The sequence below is a fragment of the Pseudochaenichthys georgianus genome, chromosome 11 (genome assembly GCF_902827115.2).
Source record: "Pseudochaenichthys georgianus chromosome 11, fPseGeo1.2, whole genome shotgun sequence".
In the NCBI taxonomy this organism is placed as follows: domain Eukaryota; kingdom Metazoa; phylum Chordata; class Actinopteri; order Perciformes; family Channichthyidae; genus Pseudochaenichthys; species Pseudochaenichthys georgianus.
In genome coordinates, this window is record NC_047513.1 from 3,548,103 (window position 1) to 3,568,625 (window position 20,523).

The following is a 20,523-nucleotide window of genomic DNA, read 5'->3' on the forward strand; positions in this document are numbered from 1 at the left end:
CAGCTACCATTCTGTGCTATCTTCCTCACGAGCAACCTCTGCTGTTCCCAAACCAAATCTGAGACTGAGCTCCCGCCGCCCCCAAAATTAACACTAAAATTAGAAGTATATTCAAAATAAGATGTCATGCGTAGATCCACTTTTAAGACATAATGTTGCTCTCTCAACAAATATAGGAGGAAATACAGATACTGGGCTCTTTGCACATCCCTAGATAATTCTGATGGTGAACAATCTACCAGGTTAACAAACGTAGCCTATTAAAGAGCACCACTAACATAGCTATAGAAACCATTAGTGGATCATGTCAGAGTGGTGTAACCAATAACCAATCAGAATCATGATTTAAACTAAAACAATTAGCTCCTAGTTGTTATAGACTGTAATTATCCTCTAATGCAGTGACCACCAACTGGCGGCCCGCGGGCCACATCTGGCCCGCCAGACATTCTCATTCGGCCCGCACGACGGGGGTGACTGTGGCGTTCACCTCCCACCCATTATTTTTTTTTACAACGTTGTGAGTAAGATGCAGTACCGGAGTCCAACAGAGAGGCAGCAGCTGCGGGACAGTAGACTGCGTACTGCGAAACCTTCCCTGCCTTCAAGAAGAAGTGACCCTTCCTTGTGAAGAGTCTGCTTTGTGCACTCCGCGCAGCAGTAGCCCCGCTGCGACGGAGTCCAACAGAGAGGCAGGAGCTGCGGGACAGTAGCCTAGAAGCAGGGTTGGGTTGTAACCTAGACTGGTTGTAACGGAATACATGTAACGGCGTTACGCAGAATATAAAAATCAAGTAGGCTAACTGTATTCAGCTGGCGTTACATTTCAAAAAAGAGTAATCTGATTACAGTTACTTTCGTAAACCTGAAGTGAATACATTGTGGAATACTTATTGGAATTATTGGTGGAAAAGTTTCCTCACAAAATGTAATATTCATTCCCGGCAGAACTGTGCGCACACTGCACAGCGCTGCAGCATGTCTGTGAGAGAGAGAGAGGTGCAGCGTGTCTGTGAGGCCCCGCCCCCGCACGCAGTGAGAGAGAGATCTCTTTTAAAATATATTGAAAGTTAGAAACGGAGATGGTTGGATAAAATGTGCAAGATAACGTTTATGTAGCATTTCTTTATTGTCGAAATTATGACATTTCATAACGGGATCAAATCAAAGTGAATGGCCTGCTGCTGCTGAATGCATGGGGCAAGTGACTGGAACAAGTTTTAAAAGTTATTGCATCGTTTCAGATAATAAATTAAAGGTCCGCAGTACCTGAGCATGCTCCACTAGCATTGTGGACTATATAAAAATCACTGGCCCGCGATTGTGTCTATTGGATACATTTTGGCCCTTGTTTTTGTATTTTTGCTGTTGTTCTAGAGATGCTAATAATTGAAGGATGGATCTCAAGGCACAGTGTGCCTTATAATGTTTTACAGAAAATAGAAACCAAACTTCTCTCTGGTTTCAGAGGATCCCTGTAATACAGTAAAGTCGCCTCACACTGCTAATTTGCTTTCCCTTTATTTTTGTTTCCGATGGGCCCCTGCAGTTTGTCATCCCACTAGAAAATGTCAACCGCTTTTTTTGTCCTTCCTCCCTCCTCTCTTTTGGAAACTCGGCTGTGGTTGGAAAAGTTCTGTTTTTCATTTCAGAGCCCCAAGACGGGAGCTATAAGTCAGACACGAGCAGCAAGCCCAGGAAGGAGCGCACAGCCTTCACCAAAGAGCAGATCCGGGAACTGGAGTCCGAGTTCGCTCACCACAACTATCTGACCAGACTGAGACGCTACGAAATATCCGTCAACCTTGACCTCACGGAACGACAAGTACGGTACCTGCTGAGTTACTGTGAATCAGTGTGAGGGCAGGGGGAAACAGAAGCAGCACATGAGTATGCTCCAAGTCATGAAATACAACTAATGAGGTATTCATTTTGTAACGACTTGTATTCAAATCTGACACAAGGTTAAAGTTAACAAAGGCATGTAGTGAAATGCTCCCTCGAGGATACAAAAAATCATCTTGAGGATTAAAAACACTTGACACAAATAAAATCAATAAATGGATACTTATGTCACAGGAGATGGCTGGCAGGCTTGGCATAATGAGACAAGACGAACTGGGACAGGAAACGCAGACTTTACATAGGCTACGCAGACTTAATATACGCAAGGTAAGGGGCAAAGGTGTAGACCAGGGGTCAGCAACCTTTTTGACCAAAAGAGCCATTTTGCTCCCTTTTCCAAAAACATTTTTTGTCTGGAGCCGCAACACATATTTCATAGCTTGATAGCTTATAAAGTTGTAATTTATTGTTATATCATAGACAAAAACTACAGTTTTTTTGCATTTATTATTATACATTATATAAAACTGTTAACCTCTAATAAGAAACAAAGAACTCCTATAAGGAGAATTACAAATAATACACAGGCCTACTTTAAAATAAATGAAACACAGCACTTGGGGAGTCCTCTGCGCATTTGAAGGAAAACAAATATAATTAAAATGGGCCCACTTTGAAATAAATAAAACATATAGCTGCACCCTAAAAAGAGTTAAAGGTAGGTAGGTAAGAATGGAGAAACAAGCTTGAGTGCGCTAGAATTTGAAAATACAAAACCGGGAAAAATCTGCCTCTTCCTTCAGACTTCCTCACAGAGCCCCTCCTCCAACACACGAACGCACACATGACCAATGAGGGCACGAGATAAGTTTGTGCACAGATGGAAGGCTGACAGGCAGGTAGGCCATCCAGTTATTTTAGCCGGGCCGGTGTAGGTACCATATGTGTTCGGCCTACCAGATGTGTTCGGGGTCCGTTACGCTTACCAATGACGTCACGCATTGGCTGTACGGCAACCCAAGAGGACATTTTACATGGCCAAATTCCGAATGTATTGAAACTCCGGACCCAACGTAAGAGCTTGAACCTCTTCGGGGGGTGCTAACATTTAAACATACACTTCATTCTTTACTTTGTCCGAATATTCGGCCCGCACGGAGGGGGGAGGGGGGGGTAGTGATCAGCAGCGAACCGCTTCAACATGTGTATTTCTGTGTATTCACGGCATTCATTTTGTTATTCTACAGTATTGTTGTTTTATAGTTATTTGTTAATGTAACCCAATTTGTGTTCTTTGAAATTGAAAAGGATATCGCATTGTGTTTGTTACTTTCGTTGCAGTTGTATATGTCTTAAGTGTAATTTGGCTTGGCTTCCTATTTATGGACATGCTTTTATTTTGAAGGAGTTAGCGCAGTTGACAGGAAGTTGTTGTTGCTTTGGAAACAACGTGACGAAGATGAACGGAGAAAAGTAATATCTACATATAAAGACAGAGAAAGTAAACAATAACGTGTATGGTTAAGTGTTAGCACCCCCCGAAGAGGCACAAGCTCTTACGTTGATGTTGGAGATTTCAATAAATTCAATTTAAACAAAAACGGGGAAAAAACAAACAAAACGAATATCCGAATAGTACTCCAACGAACGAATATTCGGATATTTGGGTACAGCCCTAGTATGTATAAATAAATACTAGTGACAGTGACGTGAGCAGTTATGTGGAGAAAACAACGCTGTTGTTTCCTGAATGATAACAGGTCGCTTACGGTTGTGACCCGTTATCCCCGGTATACCCTAGTCAGCGCCCCTAGTTACACCAATCAGCGTGCAATTACCGTACAGCCAATCACAATGCGTGACGTCATTGGTAAGCGACGGACCCCGAACACATATGGTAGGGCAAACACATATGGTACGGACACCGGCTAAAATGATTGGTCGTGCTTTTTACAGCGCTACGGCTTCCACAGATCAAAGCACTTAATATATTCATTGCTATCGGGACGTTAAGAGCATTCCATGGAATATAACAAAAAGTGTTTTCTGAAATAAATTACATACCCCATTGAATTATGACTGAAGATCGTCAGCTGTCTTCCTCTTCCGTGCTGTTCCTCGATACGTAATGGCTGCAGCACCTTTGACAACTTCTCTCTACATATCAAACATACCGGTAAACCAGCATCGTTTGCTGTGAAAACATATAACTCTGTCCACGCAGAATTAAATCCTGTGTTCCTCTGGTACTTTTCTTTTCTTTGATTTATCCATAGTTCGCTCATCGAGCCGGTGTCGGTACACGATGTGTTCGGAGGCCGTCTCTTACCAATGACGTCACGCATTGTACGCATTGTGATTGGCTGTACGGTAATTTACCCAGGGGTGCTCGGGGGCAAATCACATCTACAGATCATGACGAACCAAATTTAAGTATTCCTATACTCCTAGCGTGTGAAAATGTTTGTGAAAAACATGTTACAAAAACATGAAAACGGAGCAATGGCTGTACGCCATTGGCTGTACGGCAACTCAAGAGGACCATCATACACGGTCAAATTCCGAACATTTAAACATAGCCTACACTTCATTCTTTACTTTGTCCGTTATTATATGTAGAAGATATTAGTTTTTTCTCCGTGATGTTGTTTCCATAGAATCCTTTTCCGTTTCACAGAACACAAATTGGGTTATTTACATAATTATGTTTACACTACTACTCCCATATTCCTAGCGTGTGGCTGCGATGCTAGCTTTGCGGCTAGCGGTTAGCATTTTAAATGGAAATATACATCGAAACATCATGTTTCAGTAAAAAGAAGGCCCCACTGATCATCGACTCTCTGAGACGATTCCAGGGATGCCTGTCTTGAGTTTTTAGCACCAGGGAAAGTGGACAAAAGTGCCCCAGATCAGCCTCTTAATTTACCCAGGGCCTAGTGCTTGGCTTTGGGCATAAAAATTCAGGAAACTCCCCTGAGTGTTTTATAGACATCGTGGGTAAATTACCGTACAGCCAATCACAATGCGTGACGTCATTGACGTCATTACGTTGTGACGTCACTGGTAAGCAGAGTTGGGTGTAACGCGTTACACAGTAATAATATTACTTTTGTCGGTAACGGAGTAGCTATATAAAAGCGCTACTTTTATAATTCAGTAATCACACTACAGTTACTAACATTGCCCGACACGCGTTACTTCGTTACTTACTAAAATCAGTCATAATCAAACGTCCACAAACACCTGCAAAGAACACATGCTAAGGTGAAGCTAACACACAGCTATTTGTTGTTTGTTTATATCACGTGGTCTGTTCTTCTTCTCTGTTTTGCGGTTGTTGCCTCTTTTGAATGATGAATACTCACTACCGCCACCTGCTGGTAAGGAGAGTTATTGCCACTCACGCATGCGCAGTTCATACGTGCTCGGCTGAAGTCTTGGTGGTGTGTTCCAGTGCAACACATGGCCAACACGCAGGAGAACACACCGACGCAACAGCGTGAGCAGAGATAGACTGCGCAAAATATACAGATAGCAGGAGACAGAGGACAGCCACGGTCAGATAGGAACACATTCAGGATCTGGATCAGTCTGATGCGACAATGGAAACTGAACTAAAGAGAACATTTGAAACTTTAGCAGTCTGCGTGATCTGCCTGCAGGGAGGGGCGGGCCGGCCCTGCGAGTAAAGTAACGAGTAAAGTAACGAGTAAAGTAACGAGTTACTTTATGTAGAGAGTAACGAAGTAGTGTAATATATTACTTTTAATTAGTAACGACCCCATCTCTGCTGGTAAGAGACGGACCCCGAACAAATCGTGTACCGACACCGGGGATCAGGTTATTCGCCTGCAAAAAAAGGCGCTAGCGCGGGACCGTAGCAGGATGTGACGCATATTTTAGTTGAACTAATTAAAACCGTTTTGTTTTTTATTTATGTGTCACAGTATCACCTCAAAATACAAGATACGAAACATTTTCAACCGTGCAACAAAATATAAATAGTCCTACAAATACTTTTATTTTATTTCCTTCTTATTTTTGTCTAAGCTCAAGGGAGCCAGAGCAGAGGGCTTAAAGGGCAACCGTTGCCGACCCCTGGTGTAGACAATCATGGTCGGGTCGACATTCACAAAAAACACAAAGGCAGGAAGTTACGAAGCGAGAGTTTACGGCAAAAAATATAAAACAGGGAGTCACAAGAGCAGGCCCAGAATAACACGTGAACTAGAGAAATTAACTCAACGAGATGCCTGGACAACACAGGTAATGTGATTTATTTGTGTACCTTTTTTATACAAGTTACAGCACTGAAATACACCTATTTTTACTTCATAAGAGTATCCTAATATCTTTAATATAATTATGCATGAATAAACACTTGATCCATTAACGTTTTTAGAGATCAGTTATATATTTTACTAAACTGCTGTCGTACTTGGAATCAGATGGAATGATCAATAGCAGTTTTATCTCTGATCAGAACAGACATGGCCTGGTGTGGATAGCTATAAGAAAAAAGCTCATGTATGTATTGTATTATCTTTTTGCAAACAGATGCAAGATACAGGCATGTAGAGTTTTTGTCCGGACTTTGTGTTAAGGCTAAACCTTAGCATCTCTGTAGCATCCCATAAACCCCTCTGTTTCAGCCCTGTTCCAAAAGTGCTGATTCTGCAGCTTTAAATGCTAATGAGCTGCTGCTGGCCACGCCCCTCTGAGAGATGATTGGCTAAAATAACACAATAGTCCACTAGGAGGGGATTCAGGGGATAAGGTGGGCGGTTGTTACCTTGGTTGGTGATTGGCTATTGATTGCACAACCTAAAAAAACATTGTGACATCACAAAGTGGCCAAAATCTGATCAGCTCATTTTCAGACAGGTATTTTTATTAATGGATCAGAACAAAAAGAGAGAGAATTATTTTTCCTGAAACTTTCAGAGCCCTTAACATAGAGGGGACACATATTTACAAAATACATGAAAGGTGGATTTGGCAGAGGTGACCTTTAATAACGATTGCTTTATTTTGTCCACATTACACATTGACAAATAAGTGCAATGAGATCCATCCCTCTGAGGATAAGGCAGTTGATAATTGCCTTCAATAAAAAATGTTTCCAAGACTTCACAGGAGAAGAGCTCCAGAGTTGTGACACGAATAAACGGTTGTCGATGTCATTTTAATGCTCTGAGGTTAATCCATTCCAAACCACAGCGACTCTTTGAAACGTCAGCGTGCTGCTCTGTCTGTGAAGAACGTTCTGATGCTGTGTGCCACAGTCCAGATGGTTAATGCTCACAAAGAAACATTGTATGGAGTTAGCGGTGCTGGAGATGGTGACACCAGCACAGTCTGCTGTTGATCATCAGGTGTTTAACGGTTTTGGAAACCCTGTCATTCCAGGCTCCCTGATTGTCTACCTTTTGTGTGTCTCCCGCGCTCACCAGCACCAGCCCCGCCCCTGATTGTCTCCACCTGTGTCTTGTTGTCGTGTGTTTAAATTCCCCAGCCTCCCAGTGTTCCTTGTCAGTTCGTCTGGTCTCATGCCTAGGTCAGATCTATGCTCTCCTTGTTGTCAAGATATTTTGTTCCTCACTACGTGAGCCGTTTTCTTTTGTTCTCTTTTTGTCATCTCATCCAGAGATTTGATAGTGATTATTTTTGTTCGCCTATTGAAAATAAAATATCTTACAAGTACTTTACCTTTGTCTCCTGGGTCGTGCAATTGGGTCCTATACCCTGAGTATCTGAGTTCGTAACACTTGTAATGCCACCTATTGCGTGCAGGTTTTGAAATAAAGTATCACGGGACTGAGACAAGCGTCTTGTCGAGAGATTCAGGTGCACAGACAGATGTATCCCATCATTTCTGAACAAAAAAACCATATTTTTTACTGATAATCAATAATACAAGATGTATTCAATCTTTCTAAGCGGCCCAGTACCAATTGACCCACGGACCAGTACATTTGAAGACTATCCAGTACTTCTGTCCAACAACAACCCTACAGTTTCAGCACCATCACATGCAGACACAGTGCATTTGAGGTCTCTTCAGTGTTTTGGATCAGGCAACAGCCAGGACAGCTTATCCAGGATTTAGGTATTTCTGTCTGGAGCCAAGTCCTCATCACGCACATCAGCTGCTCCTCCAAAATTCAGCAATACAAGTGGACCTATCATGCAAAATGCACCTTTGTACGTCTTTTAAACATGAACATGTGTCCCCGGTGTGTCAGGGAACTCACCAAGTGTCAGAAAACACAACCCTCTCTCTTTTCCTCCGTACCCACATCTCTAAAAACGGGGCTGCAACGGATCTGATCCAGACTGATCCAGATTTGAAAATAGTGTGACGTCAGTGACGAGGAGCTCCGCCTATATGGCCAACTCTCCACCAATCAGGGGAATGAGAGGTTGCCGTGGCAACAACATGGTAACATGAGGCTTGTAACTCGGCCCCCTCCTTTTCAGGGGGCGTGGTCAGCTGTGGGGCGTGGTCAGCTGCAGCATGCAAAGACAGGGTGGAGGAGAGCAAAATAGAGCGAAATGAGGCATGGCTAAAATGCATGATCTGTTTGGTATTGATGATAGGTCTCCTTTAAGAAATCTGAAGAGGGCTTATGCTGGGTTCTTAAAACTTTCTTAAACCTTCTGATTCCCACCAACTGTACAGATCTATAACAAATATTAATTGGGTTGTTTCTTTAACAACATTTTAAATACATTCATATTGCAATTTCATGACCTAACAAAAAGCTGAGCACCAAGAAAATTCATGTCTAAGTGAGCAATACATGCAAGAGTTTATTCCCCCTAAGTGAGTGGCAGGCTACTTTTCTCCACTGCTTTAATCGGTACCACTTTACAATAAGACTACCCTTATAAAGGGTTTACGAATAGTTTGTAATTCATGTATTAATTAGGTTGTGAACACTTTATAAATCATTAATAAGCTTTTATAAGACATGAAATAAACAGGGCAACTGTGACCGGTTGCTTGCCAAATAGTGAGCCCACATTTATCTGTACTGCTAAGCCTTATATTGACTACCTATTACTTCGTCTCCTTCATCAGCCAGCATCCTTGGTATCTGTTGTTCACTGAGTTGATTGCCCCCCTTGAGGTGTTCCTCCAACTAACTCTGTACGGTTTCTGTACTCTGTCCTTTGACGGTCGATCAAGCTTTTTCATTATGTTGGGTTTGACTGCCGTCTGGGGGTCCACACACCACCTGCTGTGGTTTATGGTGTAGTGGTTGTACCCCATGTTACTCAGCACTCTCCTGTATGCCCTCCACTCATCACTCATAATGCTACTTCCTGACTTTACATGCCGTCTAATCAGAGGGACAAGGTGGCATCTTGATCGTTTCTCCACTAGTTTCAACACTAGTCTCCGCCTATTGTCTTTAACTCCCATCATTCCGAAGATCCATTTCTTCCTTCTCCAGGTATGTCCAAAGCGTCCACGTGCATACTAACAAAAAATAAATCATAACATCATCTTAGTTAACAACAAAATGCTCACAAATTACAGTAAAAAGTGTTGCACATCATGTTTCAAAATGCCATACTTGTTTATCAGGTGCATTGTATAACATCATTTAAGGATAATTATACAGTAATGTTCCATATTGATTTAAAACAAAAAACTTTGGCGAACATAGGAACTGGGTACAGTACCTTCTCCCAGACATAAATACTCAAATAAAATAGTTTACTTTATCAGCATTGGTATTACCAATGATTACTATTTATTTGATACCAATTTGGTAATATAATTAATAAAAAGAACACGGTTTGGGTTCGTTCTTCAGATGACTGTGACGTTAACGTGTAAGCCAGGGTTGCCAACTTTGGGTACCTGGCTGGAGTGAGCTTTTGATATCATGGGTTTAATTACACATATGCGCACTAAATGACTGCTATCGTGTCAGCAGCGGGACCTTAGCATATATATAGGCCTACATTATATACAAATACACAATATTGGACACAGAGTATAAAGGGCACAAAGTTTCATTCACTAATGAAAGTCAAACACACTGTTTTATTGTGTGCCTGTCGCGATAAGCAATTCATTGACTTATCGTACGATAAATAAAAATTAACCCGATAAATTGCCATTTCCATGAGGATGTGACTAGCAGTTTGAAAGGATGTACTTGAATTATTATTATATATTATCATTATGTCAGGGGTCTAAAATGGTCATACAATAATAATTTCCGGGAAAATGTATCCAACAAAATTAATTATCGTGAGAGGCCTATACATGAAACACACGCACACAAACACAAATCTACAGGCTTACTCCAAACTGCCAAATATATTAATTAACACACTCTCACTCTCATATACTCTTTGACTCTATTTTGGCCTAGTAGAACAATAAGCAGCAGACTTTAACTTTTGTATAATTTCTACTGGATCTTAGATCTGCGCATGCGCAATACGGGTCGGGGATTGACCGACCGGCTCCCGCTGTCTGTTAACGTTGTTAAGAGTGGTGGGGGCGGGGAGGGAGCGGATCGACAGCTTGAGCAGCTGTCAACTCAACATTGTAAATAACCAACCAAAAACGATTGCCGGTTCATCTTGTTTTTGGCGTGACAATAGTTTGGGCAGTGTGAGAGCGTGAGATTGAGAGTGAAAGCGTGTGTCACACGCCAGATGCGTGAGAGTTGGCAACCCTGGTGTAAGCTCAATAATGAACTCCAGCTCAACCAACCATATTGTAATATCTAAGTAATCATCTTGAAATATGACGTTATTATTTGTAATATACACACGTCTTATTGTGAGGTTAATTTCACATACACTATGCAGCTCTTCAACACTACTTGACGTTAGCTTGTCTACATAATCGAGCATAGTGAATTTAAATTAACCTTATCAATGCATAAAGTTACCTAATGAAATATCTCTCTAACTTAAAAGGATGACCTTATTTTACCAACCTCAAACAGAAGCCGTTTATTCTACAGTATTATCACACTTAATGCTTAACACTTCTCTATTACGTTTGAACTTGGAGGCTACTATTAGTATCGTTAGCACAGATGTAGCTACCATTTGCTTACATGCTAACCCAAGCCTTACGGCCTGTCCACACAGCGGCATGCGTTGAAGCTTCCAACGCTTCTGCCCATTCACTTTGAATGGGGTGACGTCACTTTTAGCCGAACTGCATCGTGCGAAGTGAGGTGGAGCGTTGCTGGCGTGGTTCGCTGCAAAAGTTGAGCAATGTTCAACTTTTGACGCCTCGGCAGAAGCGTCAGCCAATCGAATCATATGCCAGTACAAGCTCTAGCCAATCAAACCGCTGCTTGTGTGTCAGGGGCGGGAGATTCATGTGATTGGTTGTTGTTCGAGTGTCAGACACGCCCGCCGGCAAGCGTCAACGCACGCCGCTGTGTGGACGGGCTGTTAACATTCATTAACGTTAGCTGACTAAAAACATAAGCAACACATAAATAAAGTAGGCTAATCGAATTTCACTTACCACAAAAACCGCATTCATGCACCGTCTGTTTTAACCACAGATTGAGTCACAATATTACGATTTAAGCATGAAGAATAGTCCACAAGGCACCAGCTGTTTAGGAGTCGGGAGGAGCTGATAATTTATTCCGGCAAATTACTCAGACCTACTAATTAACCTAAAATAAGTTATTGAGTCTATGTAAGTTTACTTCTTGGCTCAGATCCACCAACGTCAGCAAGATCTCACCTCTATTAACTCCTGAAGAACCAGGTTCAATTAACTGCTGTTTCAATTCAGACAACTCTCTTAAATCTGTTTAAGCGATCCCGAAGGATTTTGATATCAGCAAATGAGGTGTGGCCCTACCTAAGTGTGAGTGTGGCAGGGTGCAATCTTACCTTTGAAGCAGGAGAGGAGAGCACAGATGTCTTTTAAGTTGTCCCAGTCCAAAAGATAGGATCAGTTTATTTGAAGAAAAATAGGTCCAAACTTATACAGGGTTTTTACCTTCTCTCTTTACAACATTATAATCATATTAAACCTATCATGCTGTGATCATGTTCTAATATGACATTTTAATTCACAGTTTTACATTTATTACCATAAATTGTAACTTCAACTGCCCAATTCAGTTGTGATTTTAAATCTCCCGATATAATTTAGAGGCATTACCTCATGATACCGGTGATAATAAAAAGAACATTCACACTTTATTCACCAAATCAATTCACATAAATTCCATCTATATTCCGACACAGGTGGCGGGACCAACATTCAAAAACACATTCCTATCCGCATGAATTCGGAGGAAGATTCCTCACAGATGGCGGGCCTAAACAAACACATCAAATCATTCCACTCCTTCAACCCAGAAATTCACTCCGCATTCAACCAAGACATTTGAGAGATATTTACCAAGCTAGAGAAAACCTTACCGAGAGCAAAAACCCAGCTCTCCAGGGAGAGAGCTTACCGGGAGAGAGTATACCAGGGGAACCCCCCCCCCCCCCCTCTCTCGCTCTTTTGCTCCCTCTCCGCCAGTGTCTTTATGCTCAAAAAACAGAATAGAAAAACCTAAGACACCTCCTCCATACCCATATTTGTGGAAACTGGGCATGGCCTCTGATGTACAGGACTGGACATGACCAGACATATTCTATGGCTATGGCATAAGGCACACCTTCCCATGTTTGTGTAAAAAGGACATGACCCTTACTCTGCAGGAGAATAAGCAAAATATTATTCTCGGCTATGACATAACCACCTTTTTGGGGCCTCAATGTATTTCTCCTTAAGTCAGGAGCCTCCCTCCCTGTGTACTGCTGTGAGGGGAGAGGGAAGCAACTGCATCCTCTCTTTATCAGTGACACCCATAAATCATTATAGGCCTCACACTCAATGTAACAACTCAATGTAACAAACCACTTGTGTTTTGCTTATACTGTAAATATAGAAAATCATAAAATATGAAGCATTTTCATTGTGGGTTATACAACAATATAATTGACCATATTTGATTATAACCAACTGTCGTTTTAATTATTCAACCGAATATGAAGATCTCAACACCCTCTTTTTAAAACGCAAAGTTATCAAAACAGCAACAGATACAATTGTAAAAATACATACATATTGCATACGTAAAACTTCAAGCATCAATATCAAAGTTGTGGATCATTTGGAAGGAAGGACCTGCGGTATCTCTCCTGCGGCTTTCACACCAGCGCTTTTCCCGTTCTAGCTAGAGCTTTTCTGGTTCAGCTCGGGTTTCCCTTTTCTGCTCCCGCTCTGTTCACACTGCCCAGAGCCCGACTGGTGCTGCCGCTGCTGCGTCATGACGTCACCGTTTACATCGCTGATTTGCTCCCCAACGGCGCTCACAACAACAACAACAACACCAACAACTACAACGGGGGACTGCGTTGGGTCGATGATCGTGTTTCCCAAATTGAGAAATTATTTAACAGCAGCAGTGTGTTCAGGTATTAAAATATTTAAAGTTGGAATAAAGTATAAACTACACATCACACGTCTAATGCACAGCAATCCATAAGAGAAGTCTGATATGTATGTTCATGAAACTCCTCAGGAGGCACCAACACTAACGTGGCCGAGTGGACTCCGGAGTTTGCTGCATGAGTTGCACTGTATGATCTGTGGTGTAGTGGGCTGTCACTCAAAAACTGAGTAGCCAATGGGGACACACCCCTGAAAGTCCCGCCCACCTGGGATGTTTGTGTCAAAATCGAAAACAAAAAATGAGGGAGCGCAAACGAGAAGAGCTGCAGCGAGAGCAAAAGTCTGAAACAAAGAAAAAAGACTTGCAGTTTACATGATTACACAAATGATTTGTTTGCAATTTATAGTTTTATTTTTGAAATGTATAGTTTTATTTTTGAAATTTATTTTATTTTGCTTGACTCTGTTTTTTTTCTTTTAAACTCATAGTTTTGCTTGATTCTGAGAAAGTGTTGCTTTATCTTTAGGATACAAAACTAATCCCATATAAAAGGGGCATTAGAGTGTTGTAGGGATTAAGTATTTTTGTAGGCAGACCAGTTAGCATCACTAAAGGGCTCCCTCGCTAAAATTTGATTTTGAGATTTGAGACGCATTTGATGTCGTAGAACAAAACATGGATATCTCTTCCGCTTGTGTTAACCACAGGTTTTATTTCAGACTTCTAACCAAAAACATGAAGGAAAAAAAAAACAAGAAGAGGGAAACTGAAGTTGTAAAAACTATGTTTTAGGACTCCTTCCTGTACCACTCTATTGGCTTGCACCATTACCCTCACTTCAAGAGGACGAAGAGATGTCAGCCAACTACTCATGTGCGCATGTGAAGGCACTTGAAAATAAACTTTGTGTGTTTGCTGCATAGAAATTGATTTAGAGTTGGTGTGCATTTTCTGAATAAAAATGTAGTCACTAGTCTTTCTTAAATACAGACAACATCATGTCCATTGAAAATATAAAAAATAAAGTTAACTCTGTTTATAAGGACTCCAACCTTCAGGGTCCGGTATACTTTTTTAAATACTTGTGTGTGAACTTTTATATTGGATTGGACAGAGTGAGATATATGTTTGTGTTTCCTCTCATACACTCATGAGCCTCCCATTTTAAAAAGTGTAATACTAAACCAGTTTTTTGTATTACTCCTGAAATTATGACATTGTGGAGATGATACAGAAGGCTGCAAAACACTCTTACACATATTTCCTGTAATAATAATATATGTTTGTGTTTGTTTCTAAAGTAATAAATTAGCTCAATGCATTGATCAGATATTGCAACTCCCCTGGTTTGCACTTTAGAGCATGAACCAAACATAGTTATTGTGTCTCACTGCTTTGTTTTCCTCCCAGGTGAAGGTCTGGTTCCAGAACAGGAGGATGAAGTGGAAGCGTGTGAAGGGAGGCCAGCAGGGGGCAGCATTACGAGACAAAGACTTGATTAATGTAAAGAAAGGGACACAACTGTCTTCTGAGCTTTCAGAGACAGAAGGACAGAAGTGCTCACCGAAGCTCGAAACTGAGGAAAACAGCCAGGAGAGTGACCAGAGCTCATACAACCTTCACCTATGAAGGTGCCTGCTTATCTTTCTTACAGTGCAGACGCTTTTCTGCTTGCTCCTGCCTCTGCTTACTTTTTATGCTGATTTTCCTATTCTTATTCTCTGAAAACTTTCAGCGGCTCCTGGACATTAACTTATCACTGGGACAGTTCATCTTCGTAAATAGACGGAGGGTTTCAGCCATATTTCAACATTTTTACGACGACCTCAGTCTTACAGTAGCGTGGCCTAGCAACAGCTAAAGCCTGGTAGGCTACTGCATGCTATTTAGCTTAAGCTAGTTGGTAGCAAAATGCCTCCATTCTCTACAGATGACTTCCACAAACTTCTACAGAAGATGGCTGTGTTGGAAATAAAAATGCAACGGTTGGAAGTTAACGTGGAAGTGAATGGACTATGTCGTGGGAATGACACCACTTTACCAGTGTTGCAAAATAATGAAAAAGGGTATGCTAACTCACAGCTAGTTAGCAGCTACAAGGATTCCAAGGAACAGGGGGGCTGTGTACCGGGTAATACATCTACAAGTGGTAGTCCTCCCTGGAACTCTCTGGGAGCAAAGCCTAAGAGTAAATCATTTTCATGGGATTTGGGAGGACGGATAACAGGCAGAGCCCAGCGCTCTGAAATCTGTGATGCGACCGGCTGGCCTGCATTGTTATCACCCAGGAAGAGCGCCTCTTCAACCCCTAAACAGCCGTGGACAGCTGCTAAAGGGAGAACTACAAAAAATCCTCCTAAACCACCAAGTGTGCCAATCCAGAACAGATACGCTCCGCTGACCGAGAACCGGAGATCTCTTTCTGAAGACCTGGATAACCCGTCCTCTTCACACAGCAGGGTAAGGACCAATAGCTACTCCAAAAGTAAAAGGCTAGAGGGAAAGCTAACGACTGGGCCTGAAACTCTGATTGTGGGTGACTCTGCTGTAAGAGATGTAAAAGGTCTGTGTAATAAGAACAACACCAAAGTACTCTGTTTTCCAAAGGATGTTGTCTCTGACTTAGCTGAGAAGATCCTGCATATTGGGGCTGAACATCTGACTGTGAAGAATGTGGTTCTGCACATTGGAACAAATGATGTTGTGAAACAAGAGTCAGAAGTGCTGAAAGAAGACTTTAAATGTTTGTTGGAAACTGCCAGTTCTCTAAATGCAGAGGTGTTCATCAGTGGCCCTCTACCGCCAGTCAGAAGAGGAGTGGAGAGATTCAGCAGATTGTTTGCACTGAACACCTGGCTTTCAACTGTCTGTACTGACCATTCTGTTCATTTTATTGACAATTTTAACTTTTTCTGGGACCGCAGACATCTTTTTAAGGTAAATGGAGTTTGCCTGAACAAGTCAGGAGTGAAATTGTTTATCTCTAACATATTCAACTGCCTGCGTCATCAATCTGTTCCGTCTGCCAAGGACAAGCGGCAAGAGGAATCAAAACAGAAGAAAGACACAACACAGCGCGCAGAAAACCCTGAAGAATTATCACTGCACCCGCCTGAGGAATGTTCTGATCATGGGAGACATATGAGACACACGGAGGAGTCTCCACCGCCCGCCACAAAGCGATATTTAACTGAAAATACTAGGGAAATGTTTACTCAGAATTTTTCTACCACACTTGCCCCTGCTAACACCTCAGTAAATGAGCTAGTAGATCATTTTAATTAAAAAATTAAAAATGTTATAGATGCCATTGCTCCAATTAAGGTAAAGGAAGTGACTGGGAAGAAAATATCTCCATGGAGAAAGGCCATGACCGTGAAAACAGAAAAAAGAGAATGTCGAAAAGCTGAACGCAGGTGGCGAAAAACAAATCTCCAGGTTCACATTTATAAAGAGAGACTTGGCCTTTATAATTTGGAATTGAAAAACGCACGACAATCGTTCTTCTCTGACATCATTACCAAAAACAAAAACAATGCACGTGCCTTGTTTACTACCGTCGACAGACTAACTAACCCCTCAGTGTCAGTAGCCTCTGAATTTCTATCCACCAGGGCGTGCAATGATTTTGCCTCCTTCTTCACTGACAACATTCAGAAAATCAGACAAGCAGTCAATGCCTCTGCATCAGGAACAGCAAATGTGTTGTCTCTGTGTCCACTTAACATCAATTCAGACATCATGACACAATTCCATCAGATTAATGATAAAAACCTAGAGGACATTATACAACTTCTGAAATCCTCCTCCTGCTGCCTTGATATTATTCCAACAGGATTTTTCAAATATGTTTTGCCTTGCATGGCCTCAGAAGTACTTCATATAGTAAACGAATCTCTTCACTCAGGTATTTTTCCACAGGCCCTGAAAACTGCAGTCATTAAACCGCTCTTAAAAAAGAATAATATAGATGCTTCAGTAATGAACAATTACAGGCCCATATCAAACCTCCCATTTCTAGGTAAAATCATTGAAAAAGTTGTTTTTCAACAGTTGAGTAATTTCTTGCATTTAAATAACTGTTTCGATGTGTTCCAGTCAGGCTTTCGTCCAAACCACAGCACTGAGACTGCTCTTGTAAAGGTCTTTAATGACATCCACTTAAACACAGACAGTGGCAGAACTTCAGTGTTAGTATTATTAGATCTCAGTGCTGCGTTTGACACTGTTGACCACAGCATATTACTAGACCGACTGGAAAACTGGGTGGGACTTTCGGAAACAGTTCTAAATTGGTTTGAATCCTACTTAAAGGACAGAAACAACTTTGTTTCTATAGGTACATACACATCTGAGTTGACAAATATGACATGTGGGGTTCCTCAAGGCTCCATCTTGGGGCCTCTTCTCTTTAACATCTACATGCTACCACTGGCTCAGATAATGAAGAACAACAAAATAAGTTACCATAGCTATGCAGATGACACACACACATTTACGTAACAATTTCACTAGGAGACTATGCTCCAATTCAAACACTGAGTAAGTGCATTGAACAAATCAATGACTGGATGTGTCAGAACTTTCTCCAATTAAACAAAGATAAAACTGAGGTAATGGTTTTTGGAGCCAAGTCAGAACGTATAAAAGTTAGCGCTGAGCTTCAGTGTGCAATGTTCAAAACAACAGATAAAGCCAGAAATCTAGGTGTAGTCATGGACTCTGACCTGAGTTTCAACAGTCACATTAAAACAGTTACTAAATCAGCCTACTATCACCTAAAGAATATATCTAGGATTAAAAGACTAATGTCACAGCAGGATTTGGACAAACTTATCCATGCCTTTATCTTCAGTAGACTCGACTACTGCAATGGTGTCTTCACAGGTCTCACTAAAAAATCTATTAGAAAGCTGCAGCTGATTCAGAACGCCGCTGCTCGAGTCCTCACTAACACTAAGAAAGTGGATCACATCACTCCTGTTCTGAAGTCTTTACACTGGCTTCCTGTGTGTCAAAGAATAGATTTCAAAATATTGCTGCTGGTTTATAAAGCACTGAATGGTTTAGGCCCAAAATACATTACTGACCTCCTGCTAAATTATGAACCATCCAGATCTCTCAGGTCTTCAGGGACTGGTCAGCTTTCTGTCCCCAGAGTCAGAACTAAACATGGTAAAGCAGCGTTCAGTTATTATGCTCCAAATATCTGGAACAAACTCCCAGAAACCTGCAGGTCCGCTGCAACTCTTACTACTTTTAAATCCAGGCTGAAGACTTTTCTTTTTGTCGCTGATTTTAATTGAACTATTCATATCTTAAACTGCACTGTAACTTTTATCCATGTATTTTTTCTTTTAATGTTTATTTTATTACCTTTTATTTTTTAATGCTTAATGTCATTCATTTTTTGTAAAGCACTTTGAATTGCCTTGTGTTGAAAAGTGCTATATAAATAAACTTGCCTTGCCTATGACCTTTGATGGTGGTCCTGGTCTGGATAGAACTTAAAGAAATAGTGGTGAGACATACAGTGGGGCAAAAAAGGATTTAGTCAGCCACCAATTGTGCAAGTTCTCCCACTTAAAACGATGAGAGAGGCCTGTAATTGTCACCCTAGGTACACTTCAACTATGAGAGACAGCATGGGGGGGAAAATCCAGGAAATCACATTGTAGGATTTTTAATGAATGAATTGGTAAATTCCTCGGTAAAATAAGTATTTGGTCACCTACAAACAAACAAGATTTCTGGCTCTCACAGACCTGTAACTTCTTCTTTAAGAGCCTCCTCTGTCCTCAAATTGTTAACTGTATTAATGGCACCTGTTTGAACTCATTATCAGTATAAAAAGACACCTCTCCAAAACCTCAAACAGTCACACTCCAAACTCCACTATGGCCAAGACCAAAGAGCTGTCAAAGGACACCAGAAACAAAATTGTAGACATGCACCAGGCTGGGAAGACTGAATCTGCAATAGGTAAGCAGCTTGGTGTGAAGAAATCAACTGTGGGAGCAATTATTAGAAAATGGAAAGACATACAAGACCACTGATAATCTCCCTCGATCTGGGGCTCCACGCAAGATCTCACCCCGTGGGGTCAAAATGATCACAAGAACGGTGAGCAAAAATCCCAAAACCACACGGTGGGACCTAGTCAATGACCTGCAGAGAGCTGGGACCAAAGTAACAAAGGCTACCATCAGTAACACACTACGCGACCAGGGACTCAAATCCTGCAGTGCCAGACGTGTCCAGGCCCGTCTGAAGTTTGCTAGAGAGCATTTAGATGATCCAGAAGAGGATTGGGAGAATGTCATATGGTCAGATGAAACCAAAATAGAACGTTTTGGTAAAAATCTAGACTTGTTTGGAGGAGAAAGAATACTGAGTTGCATCCAAAGAACACCATACCTACTGTGACACATGGGGGTGGAAACATCATGCTTTGGGGCTGTTTTTCTGCAAAGGGGCCAGAACGACTGATCCGTGTAAAGGAAAGAATGAATGGGGCCATGTATCGTGAGATTTTGAGTGACAACCTCCTTCCATCAGCAAGGGCATTGAAGATGAAACGTGGCTGGGTCTTTCAGCATGACAATGATCCCAAACACACCGCCCGGGCAATGAAGGAGTGGCTTCGTAAGAAGCATTTCAAGGTCCTGGAGTGGCCTAGCCAGTCTCCAGATCTCAACCCCATAGAAAATCTTTAGAGGGAGTTGAAAGCCAGTCACAGTTGCCCAGTGACAGCCCCAAAACATCACTGCTCTAGAGGAGATCTGCATGGAGGAATGGGCCAAAATACCAGCAACAGTGAACACCTTGTGAAGACTTACAGAAAACGTTTGAACTCTGTCATTGCCAACACAGGGTATATAACAAAGTATTGAGATTAACTTTTGTTATTGACCAAATACTTATTTTCCACCATAATTTGAAATAAATTCTTTAAAAATCAGACAATGTGATTTTCTGGATTTGTTTTTCTCATTTTGTCTCTCATAGTTGAGGTATACCTAGGATGAAAATTACAGGCCTCTCTCATCTTGTTAAATGGGAGAACTTGCACAATTGGTGGCTGACTAAATACTTTGTTGCCCCACTGTATGTGCATGTCTCTCAAAAGACAAGGACATCAAACTCAAAGAACATTGCAGAGAGGCTCCAGACAGATAAAAGGTTTGTATTCTGCACCGTCTGAGAATTTGTTTCAGTC

General features: G+C 41.5%; 1 protein-coding gene across 1 annotated transcript in view; it reads left to right on the top strand.

Moving 5' to 3' along the window:
• LOC117455046 (homeobox protein MOX-2-like) overlaps positions 1-14,933 on the top strand; it is a 25,902-nt gene extending 10,969 nt beyond the window's left edge. The window contains exons 2-3 of the mRNA XM_034094399.1: positions 1,653-1,825; positions 14,715-14,933. Coding sequence (XP_033950290.1) covers positions 1,653-1,825; positions 14,715-14,933 — 392 coding nt within the window. The remainder of the gene's footprint in view (positions 1-1,652; positions 1,826-14,714) is intronic.
• Positions 14,934-20,523: the final 5,590 nt, after the last annotated feature.